This window comes from Uloborus diversus, chromosome 4 (genome assembly GCF_026930045.1).
Source record: "Uloborus diversus isolate 005 chromosome 4, Udiv.v.3.1, whole genome shotgun sequence".
Classification (NCBI taxonomy): Eukaryota; Metazoa; Arthropoda; class Arachnida; order Araneae; family Uloboridae; genus Uloborus; species Uloborus diversus.
The window spans coordinates 133,915,850-133,935,159 of NC_072734.1; the positions used below are offsets into that span (position 1 = coordinate 133,915,850).

The 19,310-nt window shown below is 31.7% G+C and overlaps 1 protein-coding gene across 1 annotated transcript in view; it reads left to right on the plus strand.

The window, feature by feature from the left end:
• LOC129221631 (ion channel TACAN-like) overlaps positions 1-19,310 on the plus strand; it is a 49,150-nt gene that overhangs the window by 21,780 nt on the left and 8,060 nt on the right. The window contains exons 7-11 of the mRNA XM_054856155.1: positions 505-594; positions 2,676-2,741; positions 8,589-8,650; positions 9,323-9,415; positions 11,634-11,698. Coding sequence (XP_054712130.1) covers positions 505-594; positions 2,676-2,741; positions 8,589-8,650; positions 9,323-9,415; positions 11,634-11,698 — 376 coding nt within the window. The remainder of the gene's footprint in view (positions 1-504; positions 595-2,675; positions 2,742-8,588; positions 8,651-9,322; positions 9,416-11,633; positions 11,699-19,310) is intronic.

Genomic DNA, 19,310 nt, shown 5'->3' on the forward strand with positions numbered 1-19,310 from the left:
TGCTTCTCACATTCTTGGGCAGGGCAAAATCAGTTCTTAAAGAAGAATTTTAATAGTTTCATTTAAGTATGAATTGGAGTTGGTCCTTTGAAATAATTAGAGACCAAATTGTGTGCTATTTATATATTACAAACTTCTTTAAATGTGTTTAAAAGACATCAGTACTGTTGTGGTCACATACGCTACAAAAGTAATTCAATATTTTGGAGTTGCAATGATTTTTAGGCAATATATTCCAAATTGTATCAGCTTTTTTAACTTTTACAAAACATTTTATAATGAAGGACAGAATGAAAGACATCAGAAACAACCTTCTTTAATTCTAAAGGGTGGTAAAATGAATACATGCAATATTTTTGAAATTAATACTAAGTAACTTGTCAGATTTTTTAATTAATGCAATATTTGTGCTTTTTAAATTCCTAAATTGTTGAAAATCTGAGTTTTTATTCATAATTGTTAAAAAATATTGCAAATAACCTGTATGTTTTGACTTATTTACAGAGCTCTTGATGCCATTCTTCATTTCCTTCTGGTGTGGTACTATTGTACTTTAACAATCAGAGAGAGTATATTAGTTATAAATGGATCCAGGTGCGTTTCATTCATATGACTTTTGTTTTCAAGCCATTGAAAGTTTTTTTTTTTTTTGTTGATAAAATGTAAATGTTCTGTTGAACCTTTTTATGGACATTCAAAGTACTATTTTGCCTGTACTTTTGCCAATTATAAGTAAATAATGGAAGTTTACTTTTGTTTTACTTATATTCCCTATTACTGTTTAAACTGAGTTTTGTAAAAAGTATCTTATGTTATTCTTGTTTTAAGTTAATTTCCAAAGATTTTACAAATAATATGATACATTTATGTTTGAAAATCACAAAATTAAGTTTTGTCCTTATGCAAAAACCACTTGGTGGTTAATTATCTGTTTAAGCAAATACATATAAGGTTTTATTGCATTTCCAAGCTGCTCAATGTTTAAGCATTCATTTAAAATTCTCTTAGACAATTTTAGCTGTAGATAAAGGTGAATAATTCCCTGTATGATGCACATTATGATGTAAATTATTACAGCATTTTGAAAAATCTAGAGCAGTATAACTAAAACTGAAACATGTTGCTTTTCCATTGCACTTTTTTGTAGTTAAATAATTATTTTACTTTATTTAGATTCAACTTGATTCACTTAATCCTGTGAATACGCTCGGAAACACAAATGTGACTCAAATTACTCCGAGAAGGAAGTTAATTTTATGCAGTAAACTCCCTACTGTATGCAAGTGGCTTATCTGTGGTCTTCTACCATTTTTTTTCGGGGGGGGGGGGGTGAGTGGAATGTATAACCAAATATAGATAAATGCACCCATTTTAATTTAACAAGTGCAAAATCTATTTTTAGATATTCCTGTTTTTTTCCTCTTATTCCTTACAACGACATCAAACCTTCCAAGATCAGGAAAACCTGACTAGTTGAAACCTGACTTTCAGATCTAGTCTACTTACTGATTTTTAGATCCACATTATTTACTGCTTTAGATCTACACTATTTGCTGATTTTTAGATCTATACTACTTACACGCACAAAAGAGGGACTGGGCCCTCCAAATGACATCAAACCTTCCAAGGTCGCTGAAACCTGACCACTTGAAACCTGAATATAGATCTAGTCTACTTACTGATTTTTGATCCACATTATTTGCTGCTTTATATCTACACTATTTGCCGATTTTTAGATCTATACTACTTACACGCACAAATGAGGGACTAGGCCCTCCAAATGACATCAAGCCTTCCAAGGTCGCTGAAACCTAACCATTTGAAGCCTGATTTTTAGATTTACACTTCCTACAGTTTTCGTTATGTGTAACTTACTGCCTTACATTCACACTAGGACTTACTGTAGGCCTACGTTGCTTACGTGGCTAAACGAGTGACCAGATTGTAGTTGGGTGCAAGACTATCCTGGCAACGGTGTGAGTTTGTCTCAACTAGAGTTTTGTTTATAAAAATTTCTCTCTCCTTTATGGTTTTGGTGTAATTAGTTTGATGTGTTTCATTTAATCTGTTAATGGATTTGCTGGTGTATATAAGCAATCTGTTTGCAATAACGAGTAATTCTTTTTTAGCTTTTACATTTTCTTTTATCATGATTTAGATATTGACAGGGGTGTGTGGATAGAAGTTGTGGAATTGAAGGTTTAAAATTCTAAGAGTTGAAGTTAACCGTTTTCCCTCAAAGTTCGTAACTTTGCCTGAACTTGCAAAGCTAGTCAGACTGATTTTGGGGTAAAGGAGTTGGGATCAAAAGCTCTAAAGTTCCCAGAGTCGGAGCCAGATAATGTCATTTTCTCTCTTACTCCGCACCCCTGGTTATTAATGATCAACTTATATTCATTGAGAAAACTCTCATTTTGGGTGGGTTTTTTTTAATGACCTTGGGTTAAGTTTCAAGAGATTACCTAGTAAAAGCTTTTCTTTTAAATAGAATATTGTCATGTAGGAGATGGGGTTACAGACATGTGCAGAGGTTTTTATAATACAGATATTACAAATTAGATTTCATTATAATAAAACTGCTTTTGTTTAAGCCATGTTTTTGTTTTATTTCATTATTTATGCTGACTTGACTTAAACAAACATTATGTTATATTTTTATTGATTTTCTTCATTAGAATGAAAGGTTGGTGGAGAATAAATCACTTTATTACAACTATTCAGGCTGGAGTTATTATAGTATGGTAAGTAGATTTTGTAAGTTTTCTTTTTTTTTTTGAATATCTTTAAATTGATATTTGTACCAGTGAATTCAAATTAATTTGATTTAATAAACTCAGTCATTGATAGAAATAGCATTTGAAGTTAGTTTTGAAATATTTTCTGAATAAAAAGTGATCAAATTCTTTTGGATGAAATATAGCAATGCGGGGGGAGGGGGGCAGTATAAATAGAGCACAATTGTCAAAAAAAAAAAATCCTGCAAAAAGCTATTTCTAGGCTACAAAGGAGTCTGTTCTTTAAAAGTGCACAAAAAGGGGAAAGGGGAGGGAGGGGGGGGGGGTCACTACCTCAGGGTTCGTACTTCCTTAAAAAACCCTTAAGAGACCCTTATTTTCATCAAGCAAAATTAATGTCCCTAAAAAACCCTTAAAAAGTCCTTAATTTTTCTGAAAATTTCCCTATTTTTTTTCAAAAATATATTAAGTTTGGTCCCTTTTTCTTAGTTTTTCTATTTTCTCCCTTCAAATCTTCATCCTCCGCGTTTTCTGCCGAAAACGTATGTTTGGGAATCATGCCAACGATGTCGAACACGTGTTTCGCCGAAAATTGCATGTGTTGTTTGAGATTTCAATCTTTTTGCATCCTGCAAATATTTCAATCATTTTTAATGTTGGAAGGTTTTTTCACCATAGGCTACTTTATATCTACGTATTTTATTCATTATTTCAATAATAATTTTTTCTTAAATTTATTTTAGAAAAAAAAAGCAAAACTCAGTCAAAAAAATGTGGGTTAACTCCCACAAGCTCAGATTGTATTGAAACTTGGCATGGTTACTTTTTTATGTATTTAAGGAAACCTTCTAAATATTTATGGGGAATTTCTAATGGTTTACGCTTTTGCAGCCTGTGAGTTTTTTTTTTGGAATTTCATGATTAAATGAAGCAATTTCAAATATTTATTTTGATCCTGAAATAGGGTTATGAATTTTTTTTAAACCAAATTATAAATTCCAATACATGAGAAAAGGTTAACCAATTATTTATATTTATATATGTTTATTTATTTTCAATTCTTGCTGTGAAAATATGTTTCACCAGATAAGGAAAACCTAGATTTTTTATTCTGTTGTAAATTTTTACTTTGCAAATAAACCTAATTTTAAAATTTACGATCTAATTTTCCATACCTTAAATTCAAATGTTTTTCGTTATAAAAATAAATTTTTTTTCTAAAAAATATGAAAAATTGATACAATTTAGTGATACAGCCAAGATTGAACTCTAGCTCCCTTAACCCTTTATTTCAGGACTTGGGGGGGCTAGAAATTGCTGCCTCTCTTTCAAAATTTAAATTCATATTGAAATAAACAAACTTGCAAGGATTGGTGCAGTGCAGCAAATTTGTACAAAATGGGATGTTAGTAACAATAACAAATGCAAAGCAATAATAAACCATAGTTTGAATACCTTAAAAAAAGATTTTAGTTTTTCTTCAATTTCCCTCTCATTCCAATAAGGTATGCTAAAAAAATAATGCTTCAATATACAAATAATTTTCTACATTTATCCTCATTTTTCTGATCTTTTTAATAACTGAAAGTTGAGATATGAATGCAATGCTTTATAAACAATATGTGCCATGTATTGTATTAATCACTACTCAATTATTTCAAAGATAATTAATAAGGGAAAAGTTTGTATTATCTTTGAAACTGCGACCATGGTCTATTGTATTAGTCCCCAAACAGAAACCGTAAAACTGACCAGCAGCGGAAGCAAAATTCCGCAATTACCTATTGGGCATGTCATGAATTGCAAACAAATGCTGACCAAGATGTTCAGACATATAGGTAGGAAACACTTTACAATCACACAGGATGAGAGAAACAGCTTCCTGAATGAGACAGCCCCTGCAAGTTGGATCATTACTGACACCAGGGGCGGCAAATAGGGGGGTCAAGAGGGGGCAGTCGCACCCCCAAATTTTTTGAGAGGAATGATAAAAAGTGAGCAAATTCAATTTACGTAAATTGCCAATCAATGTTCAAGGAAAACAATCTTGCTGGTTCTCCGCAATGGTTTATGAAACTCGACACATTTCCAGACATGAGCAAGTGTTTTCCATCTTTTAAATTATTAGAAATTCATCAAGCCTTTACCGGCCTTTTCAGATCAGAAAAAAACTGCTGAAAAGTCATGGTTAATTTTAACTAAAGATATAATTTCCTCATATGGGCTAAATACCTCGTTTTTGTGTGCTCTGTGTAACGATGGTTATATGAGAGGCTCGTGTAGTGGTGTGGATGCATGATTTTCACAAGAAATTGCCTTGGTATTTTACATTCATTGTTACGCTCATATTTTAAGTGTGTCTATTTAATGACTGTTCATCACTTTCTTCTGCTAGAAATACATTTCAGCTGCTCAATGCATAGTATGCTTTCATAGCTACTCTTTAAAAAGTACATACTATTTTTGAAAATAATATCTCACATCAACAAATATCTTTTCTGTGGGCTCTTTAACTATGCAGTCTCCCCCCATATCATGATTACTTGCTGTTAGCCAATATGTGTTTTGTTCCAAACTGAGGTAATTCGTATTTAAGAAAGTCGACCCCGCAAATGAAATGCTGAAATGCCGCCCCTGACTGACACCCATAATTGAAAGGCGAGGCTTTAAGGTGCAATGACCAATTAAAAGACCTACAGCCTTCCTAATACTATTTCTATTAAGACTTAAGTCTTTTGCCCTAGTGCTAGAACAACCCCTATTAAACTCCTTAGCCTGTTGATGCCCATCCAAGTTACGCCAGTCATGATACGAGTCGAGATCCTCTAATATGTTGGCTTTATTTCTAGCCAGAATGTGCCAGAGCCCTATTGTATTTAGAACTTATTTTCAGGCATAAACAATCAGAATTTTGCCTAATATTTAAAAATTCACATAAAATTGAAAAGGAAGAATAGAAGCTAAGTCCCCCCTCCCCAACTCTAATATGTGCATCTATATATTTTTGCCAACCACAAAAAAGGACAAATTGGGATATTTTAATCAAATCAGATTTTTTTTTCTTTTGCAACCGAAGGTATCATTTCTTAACTGTTTCCTTCATAAATCAGATGTGTTTCTTTTCTTAATAGCATTAAAATGCTGAAATTGAGCAGTTTTTAAGGTGTGGGGGTTAAAATCTCCCTCTATATATACATATGTGTGTTGATTTGGTGCTAAAATGCAGTTTCTGAAATGTTTTTCGTGAAAAATTAATTCCCCTTCACATAAAATTGGCCATGACCCTCAGGATTTAATTATTTCTCTTAGACTTTCTGGTATTGAGAAATTGACAAATTTATCCCTGGTGTGTGTGCATGCATAGCATAAAAGTAATCAAAAATTTAAGCTTGAGTGTTCAGCCAGGGTTCGTACGCTCCGGGAATTCCGGGAAAACCGGGAATTGTCAGGGAAAATGACACTGTCAAAAATGTCAGGGAAAAGTCAGGGAGTTTTCAAATTTTGTCCTCCAAAATTTTTTTTTCCATTTTTTTCCCAAGGAATTAACTACCATGAGATCTAGTCTTCGTTTTTATTGTGATTTCACAAAAAAAATTGTAAATTTTTATCTAAACCGACGCTGGCACTTAAAAACTGCGATCGAGAAATGAACGTTTTTTTTTTTTTTTTTTTTTTTTTTTTTTTTTTTTTCCACAACGAAAAATGCGCCAAAAGATCGAAGATTTTCTTACATGAAGTCAGTGAGGGGAACGCATTTCTTTCTACTGCCTAAAGTTTTAGATGGGTTGCCACAACATTCTATTCGGTTCAGGGTTCGTACGCTCCGGGAAAACTTGGAATTATCATGGAAAATGACATAGTCAAAAATGTCAGGGAATTTTCCAAATGTGTCCCCAAAATTTTTCTTTTCCCAATTTTTTCCCAGGGAATTTGGTTTTATGAGATCTAATCTTCATTTTTATCGATGTATTTAAAAAAAATTGTAACAATTTTAAAGCAATGAAAAAAGTGGCGACCCAAAAAATCTTCAGCAGCCGCCATTTTTGGCTCTCAGTAGTTCCCAAGGGAAAAAAATCAGGTGAACAGCAATTATGTACAAACTCAAAAGTAGAGAAGACAATTTACTGCTTCGGAAGCACAACCTGTAGATGGGAAGATCGATCGGGGAAAATAGTTTTTTTTTTTGATCGGAAAATCATTTCAGCTACGTGTGAAACGCAGTCGCCATCTTTGGTCATTCACAAGATAGATGTAGATACGATCCTAAAATGCCTAAGTTTCTAAAAACAAAGCAGAATTGGATGTTTTCTTTAATTGAAAACTGATGAAAATAACAAAAAATGGTCTACAAATTGTTTTTCTATTGTTATTTAAAATAATTTTCTTGAGAAATAAAAAATTTTGTTCTTAAAACTTAATCTTATCCTCACTGCCTCGGACGCAAATGTGATAAAAACTTTTCAATGAATTGTAGTTTCATGAAGATTAATTATTTTTTAATTGTCTTCATGCGACAAATTAAAGTTATTTCTTATTTTTGGGCATAGCCGCCATATTTGGTCATTCCCAAGATGGAAGTACACAAGACTTTTTAAGTGCCTAAGTTCCCGAAAACGGCATTGGATGTTAATTGCAATGCAAACTATTGAAAACAACACAAATTGTGCCTTTTTTTTCCGGATAATTTGTAATTATTTTCTGGAAAAATGCAAAATTTAATCTTTATAACATTTTTTTGTTTTAATTGATTTAGACTCTTATGTGCTAACTACTGACTATTTTGCTTTTATTGTATCCTTTTAAGGATTATTAATTATTTATTACTACTTTTATACTACAAATCCAAAAATCTACATGTTATTTTAAATTTTTCACTTTGTCGCCATATTTGATCGTTTGCACAATGGAAATAGACTTAAACTTCCAGAAACAGAATTGGATGTTTATATCAATGAGTAACATTGAAAATAACATTAAAATGTGCAAAAAGTTGTGAATTTTTGAAAATTAACTAATACTTTCTGGAAAAGAAAATTTGAAATTTTAATGTAAGCGTCCTTTAATATGTGAAGAAAAAAAAAGATTATTGGCATTGGCCTATGATCGGCGGATGTTGATTTTTGTTACTATGCATTACATGGTAAGCCAATTGATGCAACAAGTTAACCATATTTATACTAAAATTTAGCTTTGCATTTTGCTCAATATGTTTTGTGTAACCTACTTATAACAAAATAAAAAGTATTGTAAACCAAAAGCGGATGCTAAAAGGTTGCTGCAGGACTACAGCAAAACGCTATAACATTTCGCGTGACATCAAAAAAACCCTAAAATAAGTTGAAAGTACTCTGTTTTCAACAAATAGTAAACAAATTAAAACAATTTTGAACAAAATGTTTTAAAAAAACTTAAAATTTTGACAGAGAAAACAAAGGAAAAAAATCTAAGTTTTTTTTTTTTTTTTTTTAAATCTAAGGGGAGAAGTTTCAGTTCTTCTGCATTGCTACTTTAAACAATTTTAATTATTTTGAAAATATTACTATTTAAACTTAAATTTTTAATGAAGCGAGTAACCTGGAATTTTCTAAAAAACAATCTGGAAAACCTGGAAAAGTCAGGGAACTTTTTTTAACCAAAAGTGTATGAACCCTGTCAGCTGATATTCTAAGTAAACATATTCCTGCAGAATAGATACTATTAATGAATGTTTTTTTAAAAATAAGTTTTAGAGAATATTTTTAACATGATTATTTTTGCATTGTTGTTTCCTATGTTTCCCTTTTTTTAAGTGCTTTCATAAGGAAGTTTTTCTTTTCAATGATTAAAGAAATGTTTTGAACATTTCTTTTGCAGGCCTGATGGTTTCATGTATGATCAGTTTCGAATGCAGTTCACACTTTATACATGTTACATAAGTAAGTTCCTACAAAGGATTAATCTTTAATGGAAAAGTGTTTAAAAAGGGGTTGCTATTCACATGTACAGTTAATTAGTCCATGTATATGTAAACAATTCAAGAATTTTCAGCCCCCCCCCCCTTTTTTTTGGTGTAATTAAAATTAACTGATTGACAATGAATGAAAAAATATTAATCCCTCACGTTTCATTACAAGAAAAAAAAAACATTAATACATACATCCTGCAGTCCAGTCATTTTCTAAAAACTATTTCTGGAACACAGACGTTCTGCAACTTTACCACCGAAAAATGGCTATTAGTAGAATGTCTTTTAGAGGACTACAGTGAGGCTGAAGTATTATATTTGGAAACTTGTCCTGGATTTCAAAAACCAACACTTTTCAAAATTTAATTTTGCCTGCGTTATGAAACATTTTTTATAAATATTGAATCCCATTTTACAGCATGATTTTTTTTTTTTTACTTTTCATTTTAATTTTCAGGAATGAAAAAAAATTGTGAATTCATGTTTATTTTGTGATGTATCTGGAGTTGCTAACATTTGATTTTAAAACATGTTGATCATGATTAAAAAAATGCTATTCATTCATACAAAGTAAATTATTCTCTATCTTTGAATCATAATGTTAGTTACTCTATAAGTTTGTTCAAAAGAATAAATTTTTTAGGTATCCTACAATTCCTGCAGTTTAATTACCAACAAGGATGTTTGTATCGATTGAGGTCTTTAGGTGAAAGGCATAAAATGGATATAACAATTGGTATGTTTTATTAAAGATTAATATGTTTCTAAAGTAAAAGCGTTTTGTTATGCAATGAAATGTATTCAATAAAATCCTATTTAACTTTGAAAAATGTGTAGTAGGAAATTCAAAATTATTTAATATGAAGCTAAAAAAAATTTCTTTTTAATTTTAGCTGCATATTTCTTTTCTCTAATTTTATTAATTGCATTGTATAGAAAAGTTTGTAGATTTTAAACCATGGTAAAGAGTTTCAAGGATTAAATTTTTCATTCACTTATAATGTTTATCAATATCATTTATTGTGAAAGTTGCTTTTATTTTAACACTACATGTATAAAATATCATACTATTTAAAACTCCATTCTCTAGCACTTTTTTTCCCTTTAATTTTCAATATTGAAAAATTAAAATTTTGGAAATTCAGTATGTCCTTTTGCAATATTTTAATCCACTCCCTTTTCTTACTATAACACAGATGCAACAAAGAACTTTTTGTGTGAAAGCTTTTTTTATGTCAATTTGTGGTACTACACATGAAGAGAACTGTTTCATGCAGTACTTACTATGTTACTACATTATGACTTAAAGCTAATTCTTTTAAACAAATACACCTGCATTGAATATATATATACAGTAAAACCTGTCAAGTTGACCACCCTTGTAAGTTGAATACCTGTCTATGTTGACCACCGAAATGCACTAAATTTGGCTGAGAATCATTTAACAAAGCCTTTGTAAGTTGACCACCTGTCTAAGTTGACCACTAAAGTACTGCACCGCAAGTGGTCAACTTACACAGGTTTCACTGTATATATATATATATACTCATATGACTATATCCATAAATTTCTATACTGCTTCTAAAATTTGAAATGGAGATATTATTTGCTTGAATTCAAAAACGTAAGCTGTATAAGTTTTTTTGCAAAACATGGCTTAAAATTATGTTTTAAATCAGATCAGAATATTCAATATTGTGTTTAAAATTTATTTTATCCTTTCTTAGTAATTTGCATTTAATAAGTGTCTTAACATTTAATTTGAGTGACTTTCAGCTGTGCTTGGTTTATTGTCGACACTCTGCTTTTAGACAGGGCTCACACTGAGAAACAGTCTAAGGTGAGATTTTGCACTGATGTAAGTGGAATTGTAGGAACTGCTTGCAATTGAATTTTTGCTGAGTGGGATTTTAGAAAATATTGTGGGGATCATGCAATCCTTTGTCCTTGTGAGAACCTTGTTTCAACTACTTAAGAGGGGAAACCAGTTTAGGACGATGAAGTTTTAGTGTTTTTTTGTGAAGAATTTTTTGTGTAAGAAATACTTGTAATTGCTTTAAACTTAGAGGATATTTTTTCATTTTTCGAAGTACACCTTGTAATTTTTTGAAGTCATTTCCACCAGAAATAGTGAATTTAGAAGCTGCTGTCCATGATGGTCACCATCAGGTGGTGGGTTTACCAAAGACAATTTTCCTCTGTAATCATTACAATTTATGTTTGTCATAAACAACATATTTCCTAAGAATATGAACCTAATTGTGATCAAAAAAGCTGAAAACTGCACATTTGTGAGGTGTTTGATTACAATGTCATGTTTTTTTCACCATTTTTTTTTCACATTTCTTGCATTAAAAAAACATTTTTATCAATAGCCTCCCAGAGTTGGGTTCATACAGAGTACAATTGAATGAAGAATATTCGCACAAAATTTTAGAATGATTGGTCAAAAACTCTTAGAGCTAGAATGCCCACCAGTTGAAAAAAAATTGTTTCGAGAAAAACGCGTTTGGAAAAGCTGCTGTGAACGTTTTCGAATCTCCACAGTCATTTAAGTGCTCATAGCATCAGAAGTAATTGGAATTTTTTACTGAAATTTGGCAACATATTCTTGAATCGTTTTACTATTATTTTTTGACATTAAAAAAAAAAGTGGATTTTTTACCCATCTAAACTGGTTCCCCCTTAAATTCTTATTTTACGAAACATATTCATGAATAGTTAATGCAGTAAATCCCGTTACAATGAATACCAATACAACGAAATCTCCGTTTCAAAGAAATGAATTTTCAGTCCCAATGTAATTGCTGTCACATTGCTTGAACTCCATTACAATGAAATTCTCATTACAGCTAACAGAATTTATGGTCCCCTGAAATTCATTGTAGCAGGATTTCACTGTACCAATTAGTTTATCCATGATATTTTTTTCAAAGTCAAAATGATTTTTCTAGAAGGTTTTCATTCTTGGATGTGGAAGGGATTAAGTTTTCTGCTACCATTTCTTTATATTGGATATGTAAGTAATACAGTGTTTATATCATTGTTATTTTTTCTTTTTTTCCAGTCTTTTACATTTTAAACTAGCACGAAAAGCAGATTTCAGCCAAAACTTCATCTTACTACTAAATTTGCTTAATTACTTAAGAATTACAGAGATACATCATGTATCATTGATGTAATCCGTAGTGTACATAAATCTTAACGGTATAAGAACGTGTTAAAAAAATATGTTCCTTAATTGGATTTTAGTCAAAAATGAGGAATAAATTAAGTTGGAAAAGACATCAGATTTTATCTTTTTACTGAAGGCTTTTAACTGAAATGCATTTTTTGTTAAATTGTTTTCCATTTTGCTATGTTTAGATACATTAAGCCATTAGAAATAATATCTGCAATGAAAAGCATAATGATTTTCATAAAAACCTATTTGTATGAGTGTTTTAATTGATGCACTTATGGTTATCATTTGGTTTTGTAAAGTATGTAATGTTTTGCAGACTTTTGATTTCATATGTAGATACTGCAAAATATTTTCTATGTACTCTAAATTATGTTTAAGAATACACAATTTTAATTTTACTTTTATTAGGGTCAGAATGGGGATTTCAAAAATTTTAGGACACAATTTTGATAAATTTAAGATAGTTTTAGGACAACAACTATCAAGTTTTCTAAAAAATTTAATGTAATTTATAAGCTTGATTTTGGTAGTGGATGATGAAAGCTTCAAATTCAATCTTGAAAACTACAACAGAATGCATTCAATCTTTTATTCTTTAACACAGAAACACATTATGAAGTAAAAATATATACCACATACCAGTAGGGTAAATGTATGTCCAATTGCTTCTTTACTTGCCTTGTAGTTGTTTACAACAACGAGACTCCAAGTAGGCCATGTTGTGAATTACAAAGAATTATGAAAAAAATATCCGTAATAAGGAGAGATTTAAAGCAGGGTGCAAGTCCATAGTTTATTATGTACTTAACTTTTATCAGATAATTTGATACTTTTTGCTACCTCAGAATCAAAAATATCCCTGTAAATTACAGATACATTATTTAAAAATGCAAATGAGTAATTGTTTTTACAGCAATTAAAACTAAGGAAACCTTCTCTTGGAATTTCATCTTGGAGTGAATTAGGAACAAAGGCTTTGGATTGCTTCATCATAACTAATGTTGTTTTAAGTAGAAAACAAAGAACATCGAATTAAAATACAGCTTGATTTTTCAAGCTACTTGTCAACCTTTTATGTCCCGCCGCATCAGCATGAGACAGTACATGTGAACAGGAACGGATCTATAAATTTTGGTGCTCCCTACAACAAAATCTGTAGGCCCCCTCCCCAGAGGCTAGCAGTGTATGTTTGCAATGTTAATATGTCTTAGTTCTATTTTTTTAAAAATTTCTTAGGTGTTAGGCCTTTCAAGGACGTAGGCCCCCGCCCCCCATTATGGGGTCTGCGGGTACACAGATCCGGACCTATCTGTGAAAATCCTTGATTATCAATATTGTAAAGATAATGTACAAACAGAACAAAATGTTTTAAATTCATCCTTTTCTGCACGGCACCATGTGCTAATCTTGCATCTATTTGTCTGCTGTTTCAAAGCCAAAAGGAAGAGATTTTCTTTTTCCCTGGCATTTTAATAAAAACTGACAATTCATCAGTTAATGTTGACCTTTGCCAAACCTCCAATTTCAATCTTTTAGTAACATACAATGTACAGAGAGGCCAACAAAATTATAAATGTTAAGAGCCTGGAAGTATTTTTAGGCACGAGACAATTTTTTTCTTTAAGGAAAAATTTTAATTTTTTCTTTAAATTTTGTGTTGTGAAAAAGGATATGTATGAGACTCTTTGATAAACATACAATATTATTTTGGACCTCAAACTGTCTTAAACGCCTTCTTAACTGTATATTAACGTTTCCTACCTAAAGACCAACTTTTATCTGTATATATGTAAAAAAAACACCATGTTATTCAACACAAATTTATTACAATGCACAAAATCTTTCCTTAATCATAAGTAACTTTCTCTTCCCATCTTTATTAGTTTTAGATGAAGCCGTGCACTTAGATGCCATTATATTTAATTAACTTTCACATCTAGACAGAGAAAAAAAAAAAAATAAAAAATAAAGTTATTTCTTCACATCAACGAAGTGGGGTTTGGACTAGTATGGTGTGGGGACTTCAGTAATGCTTAAATGAGGAAAGCCCATTCATAAAGCCAAAATTTAGTAGCCAAATAACACAGCTGATACTTACGCCCTGTGCTTTGCTTAAAAATCTCAAGTTGTGGGCGAGGAGTTCGTGTTAGCTCTGGAGCTCATGAAAAACTCACATTGTATCCATTTCGCGCTCGTCAAATCGTGTTGTAGCACAAGTTCAATGTGTGTGCATATATATATATATTAGGGTGGAGTGAAAAAATTAAAATTGGATAAAAGCCAAGTAATAGTGCTGAAAAGTTGTGTTTTGTGCAGATATTTAGTCGTGCAAAAGCATTTTATAAACAAAAAATATCTTGAGGGTCCGCTTTTGCTTTGAAATTGACCATTATTGCATCAAAACTGACAAAAGTTATAAAAATTTCTTCAAAAATCAAAATTTTTTAAAAGCTAAGCAATAGCGCGGAAAAGTTGCCTTTTGTATAGATATTTTGTCATACAAAAACAGTTTTATGACAAATAATATCTTGAGGGTCCACTTGCGTCTTGACATTGATCATTATTTCTTCTAAACTGACAAAAGTTGTAATAGTTTCATAAAAAAACAAAATTTGATTAAAGCTGAGTAATAGTGCTGAAACGTGTCCTCTTGTATAGATATTTTGTCATGCAAAAGCATTTTTATAACAAAAAATATTTTGAAATTGACCATTATTGCATCAAAACTGATACAAATTCTAATGATTCCATTAAAGCCAAAAATTATTCCAGTATGATGAAAAAGCACTTCAAAGTTGACCGTTTGTGTAAATTACATACCAGACTCAAATATTTAAGTAATAAAATATACTAAATATCATATACCTTAAAATCACCCAATATCGAGTTAAAATTAAGTAACATTACAATACTTAGCACACTGAGAAAAACGCATTAAAGGTTATTCCTTTAAAAAGAATAGCTTTAATATGCATCAATTATTATTTATATAAAACTAAGAATTATAAAAAAACTAACAAGTAAAAGCATTTTTGACGTAAAAGATAATCTGCTTGACAAATGTGACTTTGCACCAAAATGTGATTTTTACATACCATGGATTACAAAATTTAAACAGAAAAGTATGAAATTATCAATCTAATTTTTTACAGTCACAGAAATTACACAGCAAAACTAAAGAAGTTACTAAATGAATTCTCAAATTGTTGTTCCTTCAAATTCAAACTATAATCCGTACACTACAAACAATGAAGCATAGTTTGGCGGAAAAGTTGGCTTGGAGATCAGTTTTATGACTGACAATATTCAGACTTAGTGTTATATTGCGGCATAAGTTTTCTGGATTCAATTTTTACTCTAATTAATCCTTCTCTCTTGCTTACACCACAAACCGTAGACGATGCTTCTGTGACTAATTTAACGCATCGTTCCACTGCTTGAGTGTGACACGGGAGGCTATGGAAATCAAACAATTCAGAAGATACGCCATCAAGCACCATTTCTTTCAAATCCTTATCTAGAATTCCACTTGTAAGTGGCGGCTCCGTGTGTTCCCAATTTTGCCAATCGATGAGCTCATGGTAGTCTTCAGCATCAAAATTTAACTCTGGAATTGTAAATTTTCGCAATCCAATATCGGTGTCATAGATGTTGCATTCATAATTCGACGTAAACCAAGTTCTCTGACACAGTGTCAATCATCTGTGATCATCGCTATCAATATGTTTTCCGGATTCCCAAAGTAACCATTGCGCTGAATCACAGGATCGATGACAGCTTTTAATTCAGAAGACAGATAACGTGATTTTTTGATTGTTTCAAAGAGGTTTTTAGAACTATCTTTGCAAGAGTGGTTAATCTTAATGGTAAACCCCATTGGTGCATACACTTTCATAACATATTCTGCTAATGTGTATAAGTTCTGCGGCGGACTGTCAGTTGTCATGTACAGCCGTAAAATTCTATTTGCCGTCGTTAACCACCGTGAGTGTACTAATGTTCCAGGTTCTCATTTAGACAAATTTTCAGAGCACTGATTGATAGCTACAGCTTTACAAATATCAAATAAGTACTGCTGATCAGTGCTCAACTCATTTCTGTTTATATTCAGAAGATTAACCTGAATCAGTTGAAATGTTACAACTGGCAACTGTTCACATCCACCCAATGCTTTACCAATGATTCTACAGAATGCGCGTGGACCTTCTGTTTTACCATCTAAGTGTTTCAAAAGATGTCGTAATTGAAGTTCGTTAGAATGAAGTTGGCATACTAACCATTGCAACGGTTTCTTGAAATGAACTTCGAGAAGCCGTATTACACCTCCCTTTCTTCCAGTATTTACGTTGGTTCCATCACATCCAACAGTTACACAATTATCAACTGAAATGTTATTGCTTGTTATATAGTCAGTTATACTTCTGGTGATGTTTATCGCTGTGCCACTGGCTGGAGTCGCATGGCTAAGGTACTTAGATCCAGGTTCTTGAAGCAAAGTAACATGCTCTTCAACTACTGTTTTACGGTATTTTTTGCCATCTGAGCTTGCAAGTTGTAACGTTTTATCCTTTCTGCTATCAAAATACAAAGCACGAAGACTTCTCGAAGTTTCCGTCTCTTGTACCAGTACCTTTCTCCTTTTCTTCTGTTTCTCTCGAATGATTTTGCTGCGATCAATCACGCATGAAGAATCTTGTTCTGTAACCAAACCCACATCTTGAAGCACAGCACTTGCTATTGATGCCCCGGCTCTATCTGAAACACCGTATCGGTCACATTCCCTTGCCAATGTTGGTAAAGGAACTCGCATTTGTTGATAGTTGGGTGGTATCTTCGTGGAACATGGTGTCTCCTTCACTTTTGCTCTAAAATTTGAAGTAGAAGCCTGGAAGCTTTCGTCATTTATGTCCATTTCTGATGAACTTGAAGTTGATTCTAAAATTATAGGTGTTTCACTTTCAGTTTGTTTTGCAACTTTAGAAAGGCGAGCATTGTCTTTTGATTTTCTCTCTGCCTTCCGTCGAAGTCTTTTTGTTGCAGTTAAGTCAACAGTGCTCATGATCATTTTTCTAACAGTTCCCTGGTCATGAAGAAACGCCTGTTCTTCCACAGGAACTTTGCGGGACTTTTCACAACTACAAGAGGAAAATTTACATTTACAAGACGAGATATCAAACAATTTTTGTTTTGCAATCTCAGCGAATGCTTTTATTTTGACTAGATGACGTTCATTTTTCTGTTTTCGTATAGATTTTAATAATTCTTTGTACTTGGTATTGTATGAACGAATGAGTTGAAGAACACGAGTGTGAGTAACTATAGGTATTGAAGATTTCTTCCACAGTTCTTCGATTTGTAAAGCTACTGCGTCTGAGACTTCAGCTACCATGGGTTCTTTTGTTATTTCATCTGTCTTTAAATGGTTCCTAACATGCAAATAGTATTTCATCATGTCTTCATACGTGAGCAAAACTAGCTTACTCAACTCTTTGGGTATTCCAAACACAGGACACTTTAATTTAGTTCTCGTTTTAATTTTGCTACTAGTAGCCATTTTCCTTACAACTCGACTAACAAATCGACACTCGACTGCTCACACACACTCATTCGAAAAAAACAAATGTTCGACTATGTAGGCAAGGCATAATCTCAGCTAAGCAATGTGATTGCTTATTTTTTTCTCAGATGACATGCAAAACAGGTGCCACATAGCTTTGGACGAATTCATTCCTCAAGCTATGAATGAGAGAGAGGCGAAGTACCCCTTAAAAGTAAAGGCTTTCAAGGGCCTCCCTTGAAGTAAATAAATAGGCAAGATTATTTACTTCAAGGGAGGTTTATAAAAGTGTTTTTTAAAAGTGTTTTCCCTCATATAGTGATATTGGAATTTTTTCATGACATTTACAGTTGTTTTACGGAAAAGAGAAATGACTTATAAAAACTGTAGTTAAAAAAGTAAGATTTTTCAAGAAAAAAAAAGTAAAAGCAGATATTTAAAATAAAATCTAGGATATAAATATATAAGTTCTAAATTTATAGTATCAAATAACAATTTTTTAACTTATTAAATTAAGTACAGAAAAAATGAAGTTGCGATTAATTCACTACAAAACAAAAGCAAGTTTTTGCAATGCAAGGTCAAAGCCACCCACAGAACTAAAAAGTAAAATTAAAATAATTTTTCCCTATTGTTTATGATACCCAGTCACAATTCTTTCCCTCCACCAAAAATTGAGCATCTAAAATGAAAATTACTTGCATTAAAAGTGGAATTTTAGGAAAAAAGTAAATTTTGTAAACTTCAAGGTCAAAGCGGACCCTCAAGATGGAAAGGTAGAGCAAAAATATTTTAGCCGTTTCTTTGTGGAACCAAACCACAACTTTTCCCCTCTATTAGAAGTTGAATTTCGGAAAAAAAATTTTTTGCCCATACTTTCCCTCCACTCTAATATATATATATATATATATATATATATATATATATATATATATATATATATATATATATATATATATATATAAAATAAAAGTGAAGAATATTGAAAAGACCACACCACAAGCCCATAGATGTGCAACACAGCAAAACTAGAAAGCCAAGTAAATATAAAAAGTACACAAGCCAAATAAAAAGTTTTAAACATTTAATACAAAACATAATGATGAGAAAAAGGAAAATACAAGCAGCATTTTAATAGAAAAAGTCGAAAGAATGAATTCAGAGCTCATCAGCCGTGGGGGATTCAATAAATATGGTCAAAAGACCAATTTATTGAATCCCAATGTGCAAAGCAGCAATTACAAAAGTTAAGTATAATAATGGTAAGTAACAAAAAGTTTAAAAAAAACTTTAAAAAAAAGGGAAGGAATATATATATATATATATATATAAACAAAGCCAAAGAAAAAGAAAGGCTGCTTTGAGATTGAATTTATCAGCATTAGAAATCTCAAAGCCTTGGCTTCAAATGTCCGAGACAAAACCCTAGTGCTTAGTTTTAGGTCTTAGTTCCAAAAGCCTTCATTTTTCACATGTGGTGTGTTTGCCCAATGTAATCCTGAATGTTGATGTTTTTCGGAACTGGACATACTATTATTAGTTTTAGTATTAATTTTTTGATCTTTCAAGCAGCAATTTAATAGAAAAAGTCAAAGGTTGAATCCAGAGCTCATCAGCCATGGAGGATTCAATAAATATGGTCAAAAGACCAAAAAAAAATAGTAATAATAATAATAATAAACTACAAACTAAAAAGAGAGTTTAAGCTCTAGTGTATACAATACAGAGTAACATTGGGCAAAACTCACCACATGTTAAACTATAAACAATAAACAAGAGCTTAAAATTAAAATTAAAAGTAGGGGGTTTTGCCTCGACTAATTAGTCCTGGTAAGTCCTGGTGCTTTCTGTTCGCCTGAACTAAGTGACACAGCGCATCAATTAAAACCG